Source organism: Podarcis gaigeae (genome assembly GCF_964106915.1).
Source record: "Podarcis gaigeae genome assembly, chromosome: 13".
NCBI classification, from domain to species: Eukaryota; Metazoa; Chordata; class Lepidosauria; order Squamata; family Lacertidae; genus Podarcis; species Podarcis gaigeae.
This window is the reverse complement of record NC_139689.1, coordinates 643,016-664,152: the sequence shown is the minus strand read 5'-3', so window position 1 is coordinate 664,152 and position 21,137 is coordinate 643,016. Positions and strand designations below refer to the sequence as shown.

The 21,137-nt window shown below is 46.1% G+C and overlaps 2 protein-coding genes across 3 annotated transcripts in view; both read right to left on the bottom strand.

Annotated features, from left to right (window-relative positions):
• Positions 1 to 2,820: 2,820 nt before the first annotated feature.
• LOC310828788 (uncharacterized protein) overlaps positions 2,821 to 21,137 on the bottom strand; it is a 52,251-nt gene continuing 33,934 nt past the window's right edge. Inside the window, exons 1-7 of one of the 2 annotated variants that reach the window (XM_083706633.1) lie at positions 13,312 to 13,511; positions 8,404 to 8,905; positions 8,152 to 8,233; positions 7,468 to 7,550; positions 6,741 to 6,867; positions 3,314 to 5,045; positions 2,821 to 3,150 (exon numbers count right to left, since the gene is read on the bottom strand). In XM_083706633.1, coding sequence (XP_083562759.1) covers positions 3,039 to 3,150; positions 3,314 to 5,045; positions 6,741 to 6,867; positions 7,468 to 7,550; positions 8,152 to 8,233; positions 8,404 to 8,814 — 2,547 coding nt within the window. In that variant the 5' untranslated portion in view covers positions 8,815 to 8,905; positions 13,312 to 13,511 and the 3' untranslated portion in view covers positions 2,821 to 3,038. Of the gene's footprint in view, positions 5,046 to 6,740; positions 6,868 to 7,467; positions 7,551 to 8,151; positions 8,234 to 8,403; positions 8,906 to 13,311; positions 13,512 to 21,137 lie in introns of those variants that run through there. The other variant, XM_083706634.1, reaches the window with a different exon arrangement.
• On the bottom strand, positions 14,336 to 20,154 carry LOC310830718 (uncharacterized protein; the record flags this gene model as incomplete). The annotated part of the gene is made up of 4 exons (XM_083710547.1): positions 14,336 to 17,570; positions 18,245 to 18,362; positions 18,922 to 18,998; positions 20,010 to 20,154. The coding sequence occupies 4 exons, from the start codon at positions 20,152 to 20,154 to the stop codon at positions 16,411 to 16,413; spliced, it is 1,500 nt and encodes a 499-aa protein (XP_083566673.1). The 3' UTR covers positions 14,336 to 16,410.

The window sequence follows — 21,137 nt, the reverse complement described above, 5'->3', positions numbered from 1 at the left end:
TAACTTCCAACGGGAACAATTCTGGTTTCAGTTGAAAATATCTTCAAAATTCTCTGAATCAGTGTATCCAATATTTTAAAGCTTTTTATACATGTCCACCAAGCATGATGAAATGTACCTTCATGTTCTTTATACCTGCAACTAGTATTTGGAACATTTTTATACATTTTAAATTACCTTAAAGGAGTTAAGTGCCAAGGATACATCATTTTGTACACATTCTCTTTTGAATCATAACACAATGTATATTGTAATTCTTTGGTCCACATATGTTCCCACTGTGCCCTCTGCATATAACCCAATTTCCCCCACAAATGTAATCATGTATTCTTTAAGATTCAGGTAGGTAGCCGTGTTGGTCTGACGCAGTCGAAATAAATAAATAAAATTGTCCAGTAGCACCTTAGAGACCAACTAAGTTTGTTCTGGGTGTAAGCTTTCGTCTGCATGTGTAGCAGGAACCCCCCCCCCCCCCCATATTCCATATGACAAGGGCTATCAAAAGGGGGTGGCTTGGTTCTGGTCAGCCATAATCCCTTCACCATCTCAGCACATCCACAGGAGCCCTGCCCAGTTGTTATGCCAACCCTGATGGTCCCAGACAGAAGACAATCAAGATCACAAAGAACTTGCATATGGGAGTGGATTCAGCATGGACTGAAACAAAGGACAATGATCAGATCTTCCCTCTGGGGGCAGGAAACTGCAAACTCCCCTTTGTCTCCTGGAAGTGACTCATGGGGGGGGGGGGCAAAGGAGGAACCAGCCAGGTGACAAGACACTCAGGTTACCACCAACTCCTCCCTCAACCCCTCCTTTCTGTAATGTATGCATGATGTTACCACCACAACTCCTCCCTCAACCCCTCCTTTCTGTAATGTATGCATGATGTGTCTGGGGGTGGGCTTGATCTAGAGGAGGGGAATTTCAAAAGTTTTTATAAGACCTTGCACACTATTCTTCTGGGTCTTTCCTCTCTCCTGCAAGTGAGGAGAACACCCTGTTGCAACAGTTCAATAAAGGCCAAGCCTACAGGCTGCGGTTTTGCTCCAAGTTATCCTGGTTGGTGTCTTTGTTTTGTCCAAGGAAGCCCTCGGATTTTTCCGGTAACACATGCACACTTCTTCAGATACACTGAAACAGAAGTCACCAGACTCTTATATATATAGTGGGAGGGTGGGGTGGGGTATTTCTCAAAAAGGTATTGGGAAATGGGTGATTGACTCAATGGGTATGGTGACCTGCAATTAGTCCTACAGGAAAAAGCACGGGATAGTATGCAGATGACCAAAAACAGCTTTAGCATGTGTAATGAGACAAGAATCCAATATATCTATTCAGACCAGGTCTCTCCATAGTTTTCAGTTTAGTAAAAGGTAAAGGATAAAGGGACCCCTGTCCATTAGGTCCAGTCGTAGACAACTCTAGGGTTGCAGTGCTCATCTTGCTTTACTGGCCAAGGGAGCTGGCATACAGCTTCCAGATCATGTGCCCAGCATGATTAAGCCGCTTCTGGCAAACCAGAGCAGCGCACGGGAAACACCATTTACCTTCCTGCCAGAGCGGTACCTATTTATCTACTTGCACTTTGACATGGTTTCGAACTGCTAGGTTGGCAGGAGCAGGGACCGAGCAACAGGCGCTCACCCCGTCGCGGGGATTCAAACCGCCGACCGTCTGATCGGCAAGTTCTAGGCTCTATGGTTTAACCCACAGCGCCACCCGCGTCCCTTCAGTTTAGTAATAAGTGGTAATTCAGCCACTTCTCTTCCAGGTCTATTTCTGAAATTCTTCTGCTGTAGGACTAATTGCAGTCGTCAACAGGTTTACCATACGCATTGAGTCAATCACCCATCTCCCACTACCCTTCTGAGAAAAACCTCACCCCACCCTCCCACTATATATAAGGGTCTGGTGACTTCTGTTTCAGTGTATCTGAAGAAGTGTGCATGCACACAAAAGCTCATACCCAGAACAAACTTTTTTTTATTTATTTCAAATATATTCTTTAATTTGTTCTTCTTGCATTTCAAATTTCAATAAAAGCTTATGGTGCTGGAGAAGACTCTTGAGAGTACCATGGATTGCAAGAAGATCCAACCTCTCCATTCTGAAGGAAATCAGCCCTGAGTGCTCACTGCAAGGACAGATCCTGAAACTGAGGCTCCAAGACTTTGGCCTCCTCATCAGAAGAGAAGACTCCCTGGAAAAGACCCTGATGTTGGGAAAGATAGAGGGCACAAGGAGAAGGGGACGACAGAGGACGAGATTGTGGGACAGTGTTCTCGAAGCTACCAGCATGAGTTTGACCAAACTGCAGGAGGCAGTGGAAGACAGGAGGGCCTGGCGTGCTCTGGTCCAGGGGGTCACGAAGAGGCGGACACGACTAAACGACTAAACAACAACAAATGTTTTCACAATAACATATTTGTCTGTACACAACAATATTTCAAAACCTGTCTTTTTTCTGTACCCAAAGTCTTTTTATCCAACTTAAATCTTTGTTAGTTGTAATAAGAAAACCACTAGAATCTATAAACTTCCGTTGTTTGTTGTTCCCTTGTTTTAATTTTACAGTCTCCTTGACTCATTAGAGTGGAGTTTTTCAACTCTTGATAAGTTAACCATTTCTCTTTGCCTATTGCCTCTTTTCTATTAACACTTCTTGCACTGAAATCCATAAAGGTATCTTCACGTATAACTTAGGTTTATATCTATTGCAAATTCTCAATATGGTATGTCTCAATAAATAGTTTTTGAAATCCACATTAACTTTGACCTTATCATACCACAAATATCCATGCTTTTAAATCATGACCCTCTAATTCCAGAAGTCTCTTATTTATCAATGTCACTCTCTTCTTCATCCACACTAAACCAATGGGCTGCAAAGGCCAATTTCATATCAGCTAAACCCAATCCTCCCCTTTCATTCTCATCTTGCAATATTTTCATTTTGACTCGTGGTTTTTCCCCTTGACATAAAAACTTTGATGAATCTCTTTGTCATAGTAATACCTAAGTATTTAACTTTTCATTCAATTTGAAACCCTGTTTTCTCCATCAAAACTTTCTATATGAATTCTTTGATAGGAAGTGAAACTTTTCTTCCAGGTAATTTCTTTCCACTTTGAAGCACTGATATGGTTTCTTTCCTGTATGAATCATCTGATGGGAAGCGAGATGACAGCTACCGCTGAATTTCTTTCCACATTTGATGCACAGATATGGTTTCTACCCTGTGTGAATTCTTTGATGGGAAGTGAAACTTTTCTTCCAAGTGAAGCTTTTTCCACATTTGATGCACTGATACGGTTTCTTCCCTGTATGAATTATTTGATGGGAGGTGAGACTTTCCTGCTGAGTGAAGCTCTTTCCACATTCGATGCACTGATACGGTTTCGTCCCTGTATGAATTATTTGATGGGAGGTGAGACTTTCCTTGTGGGTAAAGCTCTTTCCGCAGTCCAAGCACTGATACGGTTTCTCTCTTGTATGAATTCTTTGATGGGAAGTGAGATTACTCTTCCAAGTGAAGCTCTTCCCACATTCCAAGCACTGATAAGGTTTCTCCCCCGTATGAATTCTTTGATGGGAACTGAGGTGGCCCCTCGTATTGAAGTTCTTTCCACATTCAAAGCACTGATATGGTTTCTTCCCCGTATGAATTCTTTGATGGGAATTGAGAGAGGAGATTTGACTGAAGCTCTTTCTACATTCCAAACACTGATATGGTTTCTTCCCTGTGTGAATTCTTTGATGGGAAGTAAGACTTTCCTTGTAAGTGAAGCCCTCTCCACATTCCAAGCACTGATATGGTTTCTCCCCTGTATGAATTCTTTGGTGGGAAGTAAGACCTCCCTTCTGAGTGAAACTCTTCCCACATTCCAAGCATTTATATGGTTTCTCCCCTGTATGAATTCTTTCATGTAAAGTGAGACTTCCCTTCTGAGTGAACCTCTTTCCACATTCTAAGCATTGATATGGTTTCTCACCAATATGAATTCTTAGGTGTAAGGTGAGACTTTGCTTCTCAGTGAAGCTCTTTCCACATTCCAAGCACTGATTTACTTTCTCACCTGTATGAATTCTTTGATGGGAAGTGAAACTTTTCTTCTGAGTGAAGCTCTTTCCACATTCCAAGCACTGATATGGATTCTTCCCTGTATGAATTATTTGATGGGAAGTGAGACTTTCCTTCCGACTGAACTTCTTTCCACATTCCAAGCACTGATATGGGTTCTCTCCTGTATGAATTCTTTGATGGGCCATGAGATTAGTCCTTGCACTGAACCTCTTTCCACATTCTAAGCACTGATATGGTTTCTCTCCTGTATGAATTCTTTGATGGGCTATGAGATTGGCCCCCACACTGAAGCTCTTTCCACATTCAGAGCACTGATGTGGTTTCTCTCCTGTATGAATTCTCTGGTGATAAGTGAAATTTTTCTTCCAGATGAAGCTCTTTCCACATTCCAAGCAGTGATATGGTTTCTCTCCTGTATGAATTCTTTGATGAGCAACAAAATTGGTCCTCCCACTGAAGCTTTTTCCACATTCTGAGCACTGATATGGTTTCTCCCCTGTATGAATTATTTGATGGGCTGTGAGATTTACCTTCCAGGTGAAGCTCTTTCCACATTCCAGACACTGATAGGGTTTCTCCCCTGTATGAATTCTTTGATGGGCGGTGAGGTGGGCTCTCTGACTGAAGCTCTTTCCACATTCCAAGCACTGATACGGTTCTTCCCCTGTATGAATTCTTTGATGGGAAGTGAGACTATCCTTCCGGCTGAACCTCTTTCCACATTCCAAGCACTGATAGGGTTTCTCCCCTGTGTGAATTCTTTGATGGGAAGTGAGCTTGGCCTTCTGACTGAAACTCTTTGCACATTCCAAGCACTGATATGGTTTCTTCCCCACTGGGTTTCTTTTACGGGAAGTGGAATGGGAGCTCTCAGGCAACTCCAAATATGTATGTGGCATTTCCACTTTCTGGATTTTGGCGTTGTCCCCTTTGTTCTTAATCTCCAAATTATCACCACCTGCAAGAAAGATAGAAACAGATTAGATCCTCAGGAAGAGATAGAATCCCAAATTACAGAACAATGCTAATCAACACTTGTGGTAGCGGGAGAACTGAAGAGAGTTAGAAGTGAGGCCTTGCTACAGGGTTCAGTGCCTTTTTTGTCTGCCAACGTATATTTGTGCCTTTGGTTAGGCAGGAATAACATCTGCAGAAACAAGATGGGGAACACCTGGCTCGCAAGTAGTATGTGTGAAAAGGCGCTAGGGCTCTTAGCAGACCACAAGCTTACCACGTGGCATAAGTGTGATGCAGTAGCAAAAAATGCTAATGCTATTCTAGGCTGCATCAAGTGTCCAGATCAAGGGAAGGAATGGACCCACTCTATTTTGCCTTGGTCAGACCACATCAGTTCTTGGCACCACAACTTAAGAAGGATGTTGACAAGCTGGAACGTGTATAGAAGGTGATCAGTCTGGAAACCAAGCCTTGTGAGGAACAGTTATGGGGATTAGGTATGTTTAGCCTGGGAAAAGAGAAAACTGAAAGAAGATATGATAGGTAAAGTTAAAGGTACCCCTGACCGTTAGGTCCAGTCGTGACCGACTCTGGGGTTGCGGCGCTCATCTCGCTCTATGGGCCGAGGGAGCCGGCGTTTGTCTGCAGACAGCTTCCGGGTCATGTGGCCAGCATGACTAAGCCACTTCTGGTGATCCAGAGCAGCGCACGGAAACGCCGTTTACCTTCCCGCTGGAGCAGTACCTATTTATCTACTTGCACTTTGACGTGTTTTCGAACTGCTAGGTTGGCAGGAGCTGGGACCGATCAACAGGAGCTCACCCCATTGCGGGGATTCGAACCGCTGACCTTCTGATCAGCAAGTCCTAGGCTCTGTGGTTTAACCCACAGCGCCACCCGCGTCCTGGAAAGAGAAAACTGAAAGAAGATATGATAGCCATCTTCAAATATCTAAGGGGTTGTCATATGAAAGATGAAGCAAGCTTGTTTTCTCCTGCTCCAGAGAGTAGAATCCAAGCCAATGAATTCAAGAAAGGAGACTCCGACTGAACATTAGGAAGAACTTTCTGACAGAGCTTTTCGACTGTAGAACGTCTCCAGTGAGAAGTGGTAGACTCTCCTTCATGGGTGGTTTTCAAGCAGAGGTAGGATGGCCACCTGTCATGGATGCTTTAATTGGGATTGTTGTGCTGTAGGTGGTTTTCCATGGACTGGTTGGACACAGTGGTGATACAGGAAGAGAGTTAGATTCACAGACATATTTATGGGAAGCTGAGATTTGAAAAGCCTGGCTGTTTTCTGGGACAAACTTTGTTTGGCCCAATCATGGAATCCACTCCATCTCCAATGTCAGTCATCTGTTTGGTCAACCAAAAATGGACAGAAGCAAACTTACAATTCTATGATTCTGTGAAATAAAAATATCTGACAGAAGCTACTTCAGTTTCCCTAACCACCCTGAAGCCTACGTTTAAAGGGCCTGGCCAGTTCAGACCAGCCTGATGCATGCTTAAAAAGGCAGAAGTGGAGGAAGACTATTCACAGACAAAACACTTGATAGCCCTCCATTCAAGGTGTGCTGTAGGGCTGTTAGAATCCCAGATGTGGTAGGTAGCACTCGTGAACATCAAAATATTGGAGGTTCATCACACAGAGAATTTCAAAACAGAAATTATGATCCAACAGGGAGCCTTACCAAGAGAGTCTATAATCCCACGATTCTCCCTCATGACTTCCTTATACAGAGCTCTCTGGTCAGGATCCAGCAACGCCCACTCCTCTTCCGTGAAACGAACAGCTACATCTTCAAAGCACAATGAAACCTAAAAGAAAAAGAAAAAGTTCCTCTGCTTAGGCAGCATAAAGATCATCTACTTCACATTGAGCTTTTGTTTCCTGCCTATTAATTGCTCTGTTGTTTTCATGGGATCGTTTCCCCACATATTTTAAGAATAGATGCTCCTTTTAATATCTTAATGGAATTGTTTTATTGTGTATTTTATTGTGTGCATTGTTCAGGAGGGGGCCCTCCCAATACCCTAAGGCCAACTTCAAGGGGTGCATAGGGGCACAAGGAGGAGAGGATGGGGAAAGCCCTATTTTGCAACAATTGGGGCTGGTAAAGGTTAATCCTGGTTCCTGTTCTTTACGGTCTGTAAACTGGTGAGAAGTGTATTTTAGTATTTCACAAAAAATAGACAAATAAAACTGCAACAACTGATAAATTAGCAACATTCAGAAGGAAAGTTAAAGTGAGTTGTCCGTTCATTAGTTTCAGCAGATAAACCTCAAATGGCATTTTCGGACTTTTTAAGGGCAGTTGTGACAGAAGCAAAGAGGAGGAGAGAGATTTGTTTGGGTCCAGAGGCACCCTGGCTGCCCCACCCCTCAGCCTCTTTGCCCACAAGACCATTTCCCCCTACCTGATCTGGCTCCACAGCCGCTACTTGCACTTTGCCACCATGGAAAGACGGATGAGGAGGTCTTGCTGGCACCCTTCTGTCACCTGCAAGAGACAAAGGTAAGTGGGCAGCCAGGAGTGCATGATGTTTCTCTCAGAGGTGAAGCAGTGCATCTCTAAGTACAGGTGGGCCTTAGAAAAGTCTCCCCTGCTGAGTGCATTTTAGCGTTTCTATCGAATTCATATTTTAGTAGTGCAAGAATACATGTCCCCTCCTCTGGGGTCTTGGCCTGAGATATCTTTCTGGCAAAGATGAAAAGAACCCACAGATTAGTTTCAAAATCCACAGAATGTGAAAAAACCGAGAAAAAACTCATTTATTGCTTGGACTCTCCTTTCTCGGAGGTTTTCAACAAAGGGTTTTAATTGGTTGTGGATACTTTAGTTGAGAACGATAGCACCGCAGATGGTTGGACAAGATGTCCCTTGGGGTCACTCTTCCAACTCTACAATTTTAGGGTTCTATGAATGTCTCGCCAGCTGAGTCCACTTCAATGTCCCAACCTATTTCATATTCTAGTTGTGTAAAAAATACATCTCCCTTTCTCTGGGCGCCAAGTGCCTTCCACTAAAAGTTGAAAAGAATCCGCAGCTTAGATTGAAAATCCATAGAATGCAGCAAACAGAATCAAAGCTCCTTCCTTACCCAGCGGCCACTTCCTGGCGACCAATGGAATCCTCTCTGCCTCAGATGAATCAGGACCCATTTCTGCAAACAGAACCTTTCCCTGAAAGAGCAACAAAGATTTCAGATAGAGAGTTTTGCAGAGACAAAAACTTTAGGGGTATCCGATCTTATTCCTTGGATGCTTTCCGAAGAAGGATGCCCCATTTTTTTAGCATTTGGGTTTGTTCTCCCTCCTGTCTGGAGCCCCTTTGGGAGTATCCGGAGGAAAGCTTCTCTCACCTGCTTCCTCTCCTCTGCCTGACTCAGGAGGAAACCTTCGGCCAGGGCCACTGCCTGGGAACTGGTCTCTGCTCCGCATTCCCTCACCCAGCTCTCCATCTCCGCTGGAAGGACAGCCAGAAACTGCTCCAAGATCACCAGGTCCAGCATCTCAGCTTTCGTGTGCCTTTCTGGCTTCAGCCATTGATGGTCAAAGCGGTAGAGTTGGCTGCAAACCTTTCGTGGTCCTTCAGCCTCCTGGTGACAGGACTGCCGGAACTGCTGGCTCTGCACCTCTGAGCGAAGGGTGTCCTCCTCACCCAGGATCTTCTGCATGGAGCTTTCCCAGAATCCTCCACTGCTCCCAGTGTCAGTGCCATGGACTCTTTCTGCTTCAGGGGCAGCTGCGTCTTGCTCATTCATCTGTGCTCTCAGAAAGTCTCCAAAAGATCAGAAGGAATCGCTTGGTCCTCTGTTAAGTTCTGTCCATCCAAACGAGAGGCGCTGGCAAATCCTACAAAGCAAATACATTATTCTGTTGTAAAATTTAAACAACTGTCAGAAGAATTAAATTTCTTAATGGCATTTCTATCCTGCTTTTTTCTCCAAGGAGATCCAGGTGGCATCCATGGGTCTACCCCTCCCCACCAAATCCCCACAACACCTCTTGAGAACACATTTAATTCCTATTTCAAAACAGCTGCCTTGTTGGTCAGTTCACTTCTGGGCCCAAATCAAGATGTTCACATGAGGAGTTTACTTAGGCCTCCAAATATCTGAAGAACCGCTTCCTTCCCTACAGGCCCTCCTGGGTCTCAGGTTAATGGTGGCAGAGGGAGCCCTCTTGGTAGTTTCACCACCCTCCATGTTTTGGGTGAAAAATGGCTCAAGAGGGGGCATCCTGGGGGCAGTTCCCTGGTTGGGGAATTCCCTCCCCACAGAGGCACCATTCAAAACTTGTTTTCAGGACCCACCCTCTTCTTGTGACTGTCATTAGTTCTAATGGTTAAAATGGTTGTAGCCCGCCATAGGTAGTATATGTATTCTTCTTCTTCTTCTTCTTCTTCTTCTTCTTCTTATTATTATTATTATCATCATCTTATTTTTTGTTTTTGTTTACCGCCCTTCATCTGAAGGCCATAGGGCAGTTCACAACATAAAAATACATAATGAAAATGCAAAATACATAATAAAGGCCAAGCAAAAGCAAAGCAAACCAATAACCACCACCCTTTCCACTGACACATTTTAACCACCATATAATGTTGATCAGCCAAATGCCTGGTGGAAAAGGTTTCCCCTGTTGCCTAAAGATTTGCAATGAAGGCGCCAGGCGAATCTCCTTGGGGAGAACATTCCATAAACGGGCAGCAGCAGTAAGAGCAATAAGACTAACCACCAGAACAAGAGTAACGTAAAGCCTCAAGTCTGGAGGTGGAAAATTAAGCTTCAACATACATATGGAACCTCAAGAAAGGGGAGGGAGCATCTTCAAAGCAGGATCAGTCCACTTTAAAGAGCCATGGTTCCTCCAAAGAATCCTGGGACGTGTAGTTTGCTAAAGATGCTATTTTGGGCTGAAGGGGCTGGTGGGAGAGGGGCTCCCAAGCACTCTCAGGACTTGAGGGGCGGCCTATTTCACCCCTCCACACACCACAGTTGGATGGGACCCCAAGGATCATCTAGCCCAACCCCCTGCAATGCAGAAATCACAACTCAAGCACTCTTGACAGGTGGCCAGCCAAGTTCTGTTTAAAAACCTCCAAGGCAGGAGAGTCCACCTCTTTCTGAGGGAGTCCTTTCTTCTTTCCACAGGGACCTTTCCAGCCTTGGATGGTGAGACCTCCTGTACCTCTCAGCAGGTGTAGCAGACCCCACCGCCAGCCCCCAATTAAAATGTGGTGGACTCACCCCCCAAGTAACCCCAATTAAATATAGTGGACCCACCACACGGTACACCAATTACAGAAATTCCTACAATTTACCACAAGCTATCTTTTGTGTGGGAAAACTTAGTCTTAGGCAGAAGCGGAACAAACAAGTTTTATTTACAAAAAAGAGGTTTGAGAAACAAAATTGGGTTGGGAGTTGCATTGTTTCAGGTAGAAGTTAGGTTATTAAACTAAATATGGGAATGTCACAGGCTTAAACACAGCAGGATATGCACACCTTTCCTTAAACTTCAGCTGCTAAAATGAGCTGAAACACTTCAGGTAAACAGATTTTCCTGTTTCTAGAAGAGGTGGGAAAATGCTCATTTCGGTTTCTGTTACTTTTCTCTCGCTCCTTTCATTGGTGATTTAGGTGTGGCAGTTAAACTGACTGAGTCAGAAATTGATTGACTGAGAGTCAGAAAGGGGGAGGGGCTGAGTTACTACAGTATAATAACCAGGGCTTTATTTACTTAAACCATCTATGTCCTTTCAAATGTGTTTGTGGGAAGGTGGTTATTCTTTTGCTTTGATTCATGTTTTTATTATGTCTTTTGTGTTTTTATTTTGTAATTTTATGCTGTGAAGCACTCTGATATCTTCAGGTGCAAGTCATCATACAAATGGGAAAAATTCAATAAATAAATAAATAGCTAGCTAGCTAGCAAACAATAAATAGAACGTTAAAATACACAACCACACTGAAAAATAGCAACATAAATAACGAGAAGATCTAAAATACAGATAGAAAAACCCGTAGCAACAACAAACCTGCTAAGCCCAAGAGATTGTTCAGCGGCCCCAGCTTTTGTAGCTGGAGTCAGTCTGGACTCTCCCAGGCCACATGGGAAAAGGCCTGCAAGGCAGGAGAAGGTCTTAGGACTCACAGCCAGGATGGTCTCTGTCCTCATCCGCGATCTCAGCTTTGTAGCTGGAGTCCATCTGCTCATCACCTTGGACCCGGCCCCCTCAGGCTGGTGGAGAAAGCCTGCAAGGAAACAGTTGGAGGTTGAACTCAGAAGTATAGGAACATCCTTGTAATACCTATTGTTACAATAGTATAAAGTAATGAAGAATGAACAGAAAAAACTGGAAGATTTGAAAACATACACAATGTTAAGGTTGCTTTATTTCAAATAGTAAAAAACCATGGCCTTCCTGAAAGCTGTTGGGCATTTTTTTTAGGAAGACCCCAACACTATTGTGCTTTTTAAAGGACCCCCCCCCAATTTTATGACAATGCCAAAATAAGATGATTTTTTTATTGATTTACCTAAGATCCAGGAAAATCTGGACCTACGGCAGCCCTAACTTATCTACACCAAGTTACCTTGAAATTAGTGTTTGTTTTTAATAAATCAGTTGTACTCCACCTCACACCTCATTCTTTGCTACATTGGGGGTGAAGTGTTCAGGTCAGAGTTCTGGGGTGGCAGTGGGACTAAGAGGGGGGGTTGGTGAAAGGCCCATCTGTGCCCCTTGAATGCAGAGGGAAGAGGGAGCAGGAGGGGGTGGGCGCAACATGGGAGAGAAATAACCTCTGCATGGTACATTCTGAAGCGTTTTTCAAAGTGCTCCATAAAAAGAAACTTCTATAACATTCCTATAAGGTTGACCAGTAGCAAATGCACACCTTTCCTTAAACTTCAGCTGCTAAAATGAGCTGTTACACTTCAGGTAAACAGATGTTCCTGTTTCTAGAAGAGGAGGGAAAAGGCTCAAATCGGTTTCTGTTACTTTTCTCTCGCTCCTTTCCTTAGTGATTTAGGTGTAGCAGTTCAATCCTTTTCACCCTGACCAGGTTCCTTTCCCTCAGCCTCCCTCCCTCTCAGCAATGCCCCTCCTGAGGCGTTTTCTTTTGTGCGCCAGACCCAGGGGATCCCTGGGCCCTCTTCTTTCTCTCCGACCCCCGGAGCCTGTCTCCCCCCCCCCCGACTCAGCCCCTCTTCCTCTCTCCTTCTTCTCCTCAGGCCAGAGCCACTTCTCCCTCAGACCAGCCTCTCCTCCTCCTCCCTTCCTCCCGTCTCAGCTCCAGCCTCAAAACTCCCTCAGAAAAGGCGCCTCTCATCTTCCCGCCAAAAGGGCTGGCTCCGCCCCCTGTGGTCTGTCCGGGTAGCCAATCAGAGAGAGGCTCCAGCCCCCTGGTGGTGTTTCTGAGGGACTGCAGCCCAGACTATGCCCAGGCTCAGCTGTCCATCACAGCAGGGATTTCTGTTCAGTCTCCTCTGGACATCGAAGTGGTGGCATGTCTGAATGGGGACACGAGTGTCAGCCTAGATTCCGGATAACACCCCGGTCTGATATATGGGCTGTGTTGGGGAGCTTTACTTCCAGGACAACTGAGGAGCCCTGCAGGATGAGGCCTTTGGGCCCCTCTGGATTCCCCCCTCCTGTTCCCAATGGGGCCTCAATGGGAAGCCCCCCAGCCGGACTGGGGCGCAAGAGCCCCTCTCTCCCCCTGCGCTTCCTTCCAACAACTGGGATTCAGCAGCATCGCTGGGGAGACAAGAGCTCAGCCCTCCTGCATGAAGCCACCAGAAGCCTCTCCTCCTCCTCCTCCCCGCCCTGGTCCCAGCCTCGCCTCCTGGGGCAGGGAGTTCCGCAGGCTTGACTCTGCACCGCAGGAAGAAGCGCTTTCTCTTCTCTGCCCTTCATCTTCCCACAGACTTTATTCACTTATTGCATAGGTCAGGTTTTCCTTTTTATTTTTTGCTTATATTTTACGTAAAAAGATTTCCGTCCGGCTACAACCTCGGCCTGATTGTCCCCAAAGAGGAAAGCAGCGCGTGGATCCAAAGGAAGACTCGAGTTGCCAGCCTGTGACCTCGCCCCCAGCTCGGTCTTCGCGAAGAGGAGGGTGGCAGGAACCTTGGATGTGATTTGGGGGTCTCTCCAGGCAGGAGCTCAGCAGCCCCCCCTCCCCGCTCTTCGTCCCTGGGTCCCCCCTTCTCCCCATTGCACCCTTTGCAAGAAGAGAGAAGGGACTCACCCGAGCCCAGAAGGGGCGGAGAGACAGCTGCCCCCTCTTGCAGAAGGAGCCCCCCAGGCTGCGCTTGCAGAGGAGACAAAAGCCTTGCAGGAAGGACCGGGCAGCGAGGGAGGGGCTCTGGCTCTGGAGGACCCGGCTCCCCCCTCCATCTCTCCTTCCCTCTCCAGGAATGCAACTCAGTTCCTTTAACCCTTGGCAAGCCGTGCAGAGAGATGGACAGCTGAGCCCGGGCCGGGTCTGGAGCTGCAGTCCCTCAGAAACGCCACCAGGGGGCTGGAACTTCTGTCTCTGATTGGCCAGCCGGAGGCAGGGGCGGAGCCAGCCCTTTTGGCGGGAAGATGAGAGGCGCCTTTTCTGAGGGAGTTTTGAGGCTGGAGCTGAGATGGGAGGAAGAGGAGAGGCTGCTCTGAGGGAGAAGTGGCTCTGGCCTGAGGAGAAGAAGGAGAGAGGAAGAGGGGCTGAGTCGGGGGGGGGGGGGGAGACAGGCTCCAGGGGTCGGAGAGAAAGAAGAGGGCCCAGGGATCCCCTGGGTCTGGCGCACAAAAGAAAACGCCTCAGGAGGGGCATTGCTGAGAGGGAGGGAGGCTGAGGGAAAGGAACCTGGTCAGGGTGAAAAGGATTGAACTGCTACACCTAAATCACTAAGGAAAGGAGCGAGAGAAAAGTAACAGAAACCGATTTGAGCCTTTTCCCACTTTGTCTAGAAACAGGAACATCAATTTACCCGTAACAGCTCATTTTAGCAACTGAAGTTTAAGAAAAGCTGTGCATGTGCTACTGGTCCAACTTATTGGAATTTTAAAAAAGTTTGTTTTTATGGAGCACTTTGAAAAACGCTTCGGAATCTACCACACGAATGTTGTTTCTCTCCCCATGTTGCTCCCACCCCCTCCTGCTCCACCTTCCCTTTGCATTCAAGGGGCACAGCTGGGCTTTTCAGCAAACACCCCCTTCTTCCCACTGCCACCCCAGAACTCTGACCTGAACACTTCGCCCCCAACGTAGCAAAGAATGAAGTGTGAGGTGGAGTACAACTGATTTATTTAAAAATAAACGAGAAGTTCAAGGTAACAGTGTACAATAGGGAGCCAGTGTGGTGTAGTGGTGAAGAGCGGTGGACTCGTAATCTGGTGAACCGGGTTCGCTTCCCTGTTCCTCCACCTGCAGCTGCTGGGTGACCTTGGGCCAGTCACACTTCTCTGAAGTCTCTCAGCCCCACTCACCCCACAGAGTGTTTGTTGTGGGGGAGGAAGGGAAAGGAGAATGTGAGCCGCTTTGAGACTCCTTCGGGTAGTGATAAGGTGGGATATTAAATCCAAACTCTTTTTCATAGCTGTATGGTTTCAAATCTTCAGTTTTCTTTTCTTTTGTCACTTTATTTGTACTGTAACAATGGGTATTGGAAGGCTGTTCCTATAGTACTGAGTTCACCTTCTGACTTTTACTGAAGAGCCAGAAGCCATCTTGGCTGTGAGTCCTGGAAGACCTTCTCCTGCTTTGCAAGGCCTTTTCCCATGTGGCCTAGGAGAGTCCAGACTGACTCCAGCTACAAAAGCTGAGGCTGCTGAAGAGTACAGGGAATATAATGACTAGAAAACCAGGAAGTCCAGAAGGTACTAACTTTGAATATGACTATTTTAATTGTATTTGCTTGTTTTTTTGTTAATTATATTTTATACCACATTTCATCCAAAGATCTCAGGGCGATTCATGGCATAAAAACACAAAACAGAAATACAAAATGCATAATAAAAATTGGAACAAGAACAAAGCAAACCAATAACTCCCCCTTGCCAAAACTATTTACAATCACATATATTGTTGAATTACTCCAACCCGTTTCCAACTCTCAGCCAATCAACACTCACCTCTCTCCCGCTCCCTAGCTAACATTACCTTAAATCTACGATTATACTATCCTCACCACAATTATTTTGGTACATGTGCATAAAACTTTGAATATAAAGACCAGAATATTGCACTTAATGTTAAGCAGAGGCACATGCATGCACACTTTCTGAGTTTCAAAACGGAGCTAGTGTGATATAGTGGTTATGTGCCAGACTATGACCTGAGAGACCTGGGTTCAAATCACCACTCGGCCATGAAGTTAATTGGGAGACCTTTGAGGCCAGGTGCTGCTTCAGAGCCTAGTTTACTTCATAGGGTTATTGTCAGCCTTAAATGAAAATGTGGAGAACCATGTAGCACCACCTTGGAGGAAATCGTGGTATAATTATTGTCAGCATTAGATGAGTAGGGAAAGAACCGTGTAACAGCACCTTCAAGGAAAGGGTGTTATAGGAATGCAATTCATGAATTTCAATATGTCAGGATGTGCATTTAGGCAGGCACAACCAGCTGCACAAATACAAGATGAGGGACAACTAGCTAGCCAGTAGCACACATAAAAAGAAGCACCAACAAAGAAAGGCTAAGGCTATTCTAAGCTGCATCAAGAGAGGATAATAGAACCATAGCATTGTAGAGTTGGAAGGAGCACGGTGGGTCCTTTAGTCAACCCCCTTGAAATGCAGGAAAAGAGATGTTGCATACGGGGCGGGAAAGGAGGTTTCAGCTTCCTCTCAGTAACGCAGCTTATGCACTTCACTACGGATGATGCATTTTGGGTTACCTCCATCCCTTTTGCAAGCTGCTTCCTTTGTATCTCCACAATGGCTTTGATGTCTCTGGGACCAAACCTTTTGTGCCAGATTCTGAATGAGCTTCATCTCTGATGAGCTGGAATGGGTGCAGAGGAGGGAGACCAAGGCGATTGAGGGTCTGGAAACCAAGTCTACTGAGGAACAGTTGAGGGAGATGGGGATGTGAAAGCCGTCTTCCAATATCTAAAGAGCTGGGCCGTGGAAAAAGGAGCAAGCTTGTTTTCTCCTGCTCCGGTGGAAGGACCCAATCCAAGAAAACTTGCTTTTTCGTGGGAAGGACCCACATCAATGCTTTCAAGATACAAGTAAGGAGAATCTGATTAAACATCAGGCAGAATTTTCTGACAGTAAGAACCGTTTGACTTTGGAACAAACTAGTTCACGTGGTGGACTCTTCTTGAAGGATTTTAAGCAAAGGTTGGACGGCCATCTGTCATGAATGCTTTTGTTGAATATCAGGGGGGTGGAGAAGATGACTCTCACCATCCAATCCAATGCAACAGTTCAATGATTCTGGGACACTGTGATTCTCCCCACTATGAGTTCTTTGATGGGAAGTGAGGTAGGAATACTGACTAAAATTCTTTCCACATTCCAAGCATTTATATGGTCTCTCCATTGTATGAATTATTTGATGGGAAATGAGATAGGAGTCCTGACTAAAACTCCTTCCACATTCCAAGCATTTATATGGGCTCTCCCAGGAATGAGTTCTTTCATGGGAAGTGAGACATTCCTTACGAGCAAAGCACTTGCCACATTCCTCACACTGAAATGGTTTCTCTCCCGTATGAATTCTTTGATGGGAAGTGAGATCACCCTTCTTACCGAAGCTTTTCCCACATTCCTCACACTGAAATGGTTTCTCCCCTGTATGAATTCTTTGATGGGAAGTGAGAGAGTTGCTCCATGTGAATCTCTTTCCACAATCTAAGCACTGATATGGTTTCTCCCCTGTATGAATTCTTTCATGGGAAGTGAGACATTTTTTCTGAGTGAATCTCTTTCCACATTCAACACACTGATAAGGTTTCTCCCCTGTATGATTTCTTTGATGGAAAGTGAGACTGGCTCTTACATTGAAACTCTTTCCACACTCCAAGCACTGAAATGATTTTTCTTTTGAATGAATTCTTTGATGGGAAATGAGATTGGACTTCTCACTGAAGCTCTTTCCACATTCCAAGCACCGAAAAGGCTTTTCCCCTGTATGAATTCTTTGATGGGAAATGAAAGAGTCGCTCCGAGTGAAGCTCTTTCCACATTCGAAGCACGGAAAAGGTTTCTCCCCTGTGTGAATTCGTTGATGGGAAGTAAGGCTGGACCTGTGACTGAAGCTTTTTCCACATTCTACACACTGATATGGTTTCTCCCCTGTATGGATTCTTTCATGGATAATGAGATGACCCCTCCGACTGAAGCTCTTTCCACATTTCCAGCACTGATAGGTTTTCTTCCCAGTTGGATTTCTTTGATGGGAAGCTGAATGGGAGATTTGACTAAAGTTCTTCCCACATTCCAAATATTCGTTTGGTTTCTCCCCTATGGGAATATCATCATGCTCTCCCTTGATCTTCATTTCCAATTCATCACCTGCAGAGAAAAGATAAATGGATTACAGCCTCAGCAAGAAATGGAGAACCCTAATTATTGAACAATGTTCATTAATGCTTGTGAGAGAGGAAGAACAGAAAGGAGATAGAAGAGAGATCTTCAGGGTTCGCTGGCTTTGTTTACTGGCATTCAGGGATATGGGAACCTGAGATCCCAAAAGCCTAGCTCTTTTCTGGAATGGATTTTGTCTGGGCAATCAGCAAATCCGTTCCATCTCTAATGTCAGACATCTCTTTGGTCAAGCGAAATGGACAGAAGCACTGACTTCCAGGGTGGGGGAGGCTGGCTAGTTCTTGGCTGTTGCCACTCTGCCAGCAAAGATTCTTATGTGATGATTTATGATAGCCAGGGCAAAGATACCAGAATCATTCTCTCCCTCTGAAGATGGGAGATGAATTGGGGGTGAACCTCACATGCTCTTAAGGAGCTGCTTTTCATACTGAGATAAGAAGTTTGTTTTCAGGGGTTTCAATATTTTTTTTACTAATATATTCTTACTAAAAGTTTTCCATTTAGGATATAATGGAAGCCAAACTAAATAAAAACGAAACACAGAGGATAAATAGAAAAAGAAAGTAAATTGGATAAATAAAAGATGATGAAGAAGAAGAAGCAAAAGAAAAGGAGAATATAAAGCCCTGTGTCAAGGTTACCAAGAGAGGCCATGATCCCACAATTCTCCTCTATGACTTCTGTTCTCTGGTCAGGATCCAGCAATACCCACTGCTCACCCGTGAAACGAACAACGATGTCTTCAGAGGACAGTGAACTCTTTAAAAGAGAGAGAGAGAGAAAGGTCCTCCTCTTAGCCAGTATAACAATTATTTACTACAAATTGTTTGTTGTTTTCTGCATTGTCTTCATGGGATTGTTTTGCTGCACTATTTTAAGTATGGATGCTTCTTTTAACATCTTAATGGAATATTTTTATGTCTTTTGTTTGTGCATTAAGAAAGCTCCAAGGGCACATGGGGGCACAAGGTAGGGGGGGGTGGGGAAAGTCCCATTCTGCAACAGATGGGGCTGGTTAGGTGAATCATGGCTACTGCTCTTTATGGTTTGTAAACTGGTGAGAAGTGTATTTTAGTATTTAACAATAATTAGACAAATAAAACTGCAACTACTGATAGGGACATTCAGAAGGAGAATTAAGGTGAGGTGGATGTTCCTCATTCTCAGCACATTAACTTTCTTCAGTGATGTTGTCAGTCTTTGTTAAGGGCTGTTTTGACAGAAGCCAAAAGACAGAGGCAAGAGATACGTTCTACTCCAAAGTACCCCTGGCTGCCCCACCCCTCTGCCTCTTTCCCCACAAGGCTGCTTTCCCTACCTGAGCTGCTTCCACAGTCGCTGCTCCGCCACCAAGAAAAGATGGATGAGGAGGTCTTGCTGGCAACTTTCTGTCACCTGCGAGAGACAAAGGTAAGTGGGAAGTCAGGAGTGCATGATGCTTCTCTCAAGAGGTGATGCACTGCCTTTCCAACTACAGATAGACCTTAGAGAAAGTACAGGTGTCACTCAGGAATTCCCAGAGGGACAAATGTAAGATTCTTCACTTAGGCAGGGAGAACCAGCCACAAAAATGTAAGATGGAGAACATAGGGGTTTTGTAAACCAAAAGCTGGACATGAGTCAACAGTCTGATTCAGCAGCAAAAAAGGCTAATGTGATTGTAGGCTGCATCCACAGAGGTCTAGAGTCCAGATCAAGGGAAGTAACAGCACCACTCTATTCTGCCCTGGGCAGACCCCCCCCCCCTGGAGTTAGGGGCAGCAGAATTTAGGAAGGATATTGGGAAGCTGGGAGGTGGGCAGTGGAGGGCGACTGGGTGATCAAGGGTCTGGAAGCCAAGCCCTATGAGGAATGGTTGAGGGAGATGAGAAAAGAGGAAGCTGAGAGGACGGGAACTGACCCAATGGATTCAAGGGTAAGTATCTGAGGATAAGGGATGTTCAACATTCTTGCATTTCAAGGGGTTGGACTAGATGACCGTAAGGATCCCTTCCAACTCTAGGATTCTAGGAGTCTCCTGTGCTAAGTGCATTTCCCTCTAAATGGAGCTGCCTTTGAAGAGGAATCGGAAACCGGTGCCAAATGCAGCGCCAGGTTATGGACTGAGCTCCCTCCCTTTATTTATGACTTTTCTACGCCCCCCCCCCTGCATTGGAGATTCCTGCATTGCACAGGGGAGGTTCCACAGCTGCAAAGCTCCTGCCATCTCGCCCCTTCCTGGGTTTGCAGAGGGGAAGGGGGGCAGGGGCGTAGCAAAGGGGGGCAGGAGGGAGCAGCTGCAGGGGAGGACCCTCTGCTTCCCCACTTTGCGGGTTGTGGGGGGAGCCCCCCATGCACCCTGCCCGGCAGCCCTGGGACCCCCCTTCTCCCCACGGCACCCTCTGGGGGAAGAGAGAGGAGACTCACCCCGCGGAGAAGCTCTGCAAAGGCGACCAGAGCCCCCTCTTCCGGGGAGGGTGGGGCTTCGCCTCCGGAGGTCCCGCCCTCCCTCGATTTCATTTCCGCTCCTCTCTGGGAATCCAGCTCCGCTCCTCCGGCCCCGCGCACCCATAGCGCCCTTCCCTCCCTCCCTCCCTCCCTCTCCGGAGCAGGAGGCGCGTGCTTTGCGCACCCCAGAGAGGGTGTTGGGGGGACCCTCTTGGCTGGCGAGAGAAGCAGGAGGAGCAGCGGGCTGGGGAAGGGGCTGGGCCAGAAGCCTGGCGAATCTCAGCAGAAGCAGCCACGCCAGGGGGCTCTCCAAGCTGGGAAACCTCAGCTTCCGAAGGAGCCAAGCGGGGCAGACGCTCAGCTGGCTATGCATTTATATGGATTGTTACTGATTTGGGGGACAGCAACCCTCCCTGCCCCCTCTTTACTACGCCCATTTCCTTGCAATCTCCTTTCTTCTCCTCTTGGTGCTGACCTTGAAAGCCCTAAACGGCCTCAAAGGCCCAGTATCCCTGAAGGAGCGTCTCCACCCCCATCGTCCAGCCCGGACACTGAGGTCCAGCTCCGAGGGCCTTCTGGCGGTTCCCTCCCTGCGAGAAGTGAGGCTACAGGGAACCAGGCAGAGGGCCTTCTCGGTGGTGGCGCCCGCCCTGTGGAACGCCCTCCCACCAGATGTCAAAGAGAAAAACAACTACCTGACATTTAGAAGACATCTGAAGGCAGCCCTGTTCAGGGAAGCTTTCAATGTTTAATAGGTTATTGTATTTTAATATTGTGTTGGAAGTCGCCCAGAGTGACTGGGGAAACCCAGCCAGATGGGCAGGGTATAAATATTACATTATTATTGTTATTGTTATTATTATTATTCTCTATCCATTATTTTGGATCATCAAGAGAGCCCCAGATGAAACCTCAATCCCTTCTATTTTTGAGACTTCGTCTATAGTTTTGCATGATAATAAGCTCTTGGGGAAAAGTTAAATTAATGGAGAAGGGAACAACAGGAAAAGCTCCTTCTGAAAGAACAAGATGAAATTTCATTGGAGCAAATCTCATTGCAGCAATTTAAAAGCCATCTCCTCCATGGGTTGCTTTCTCTCTTCTTCT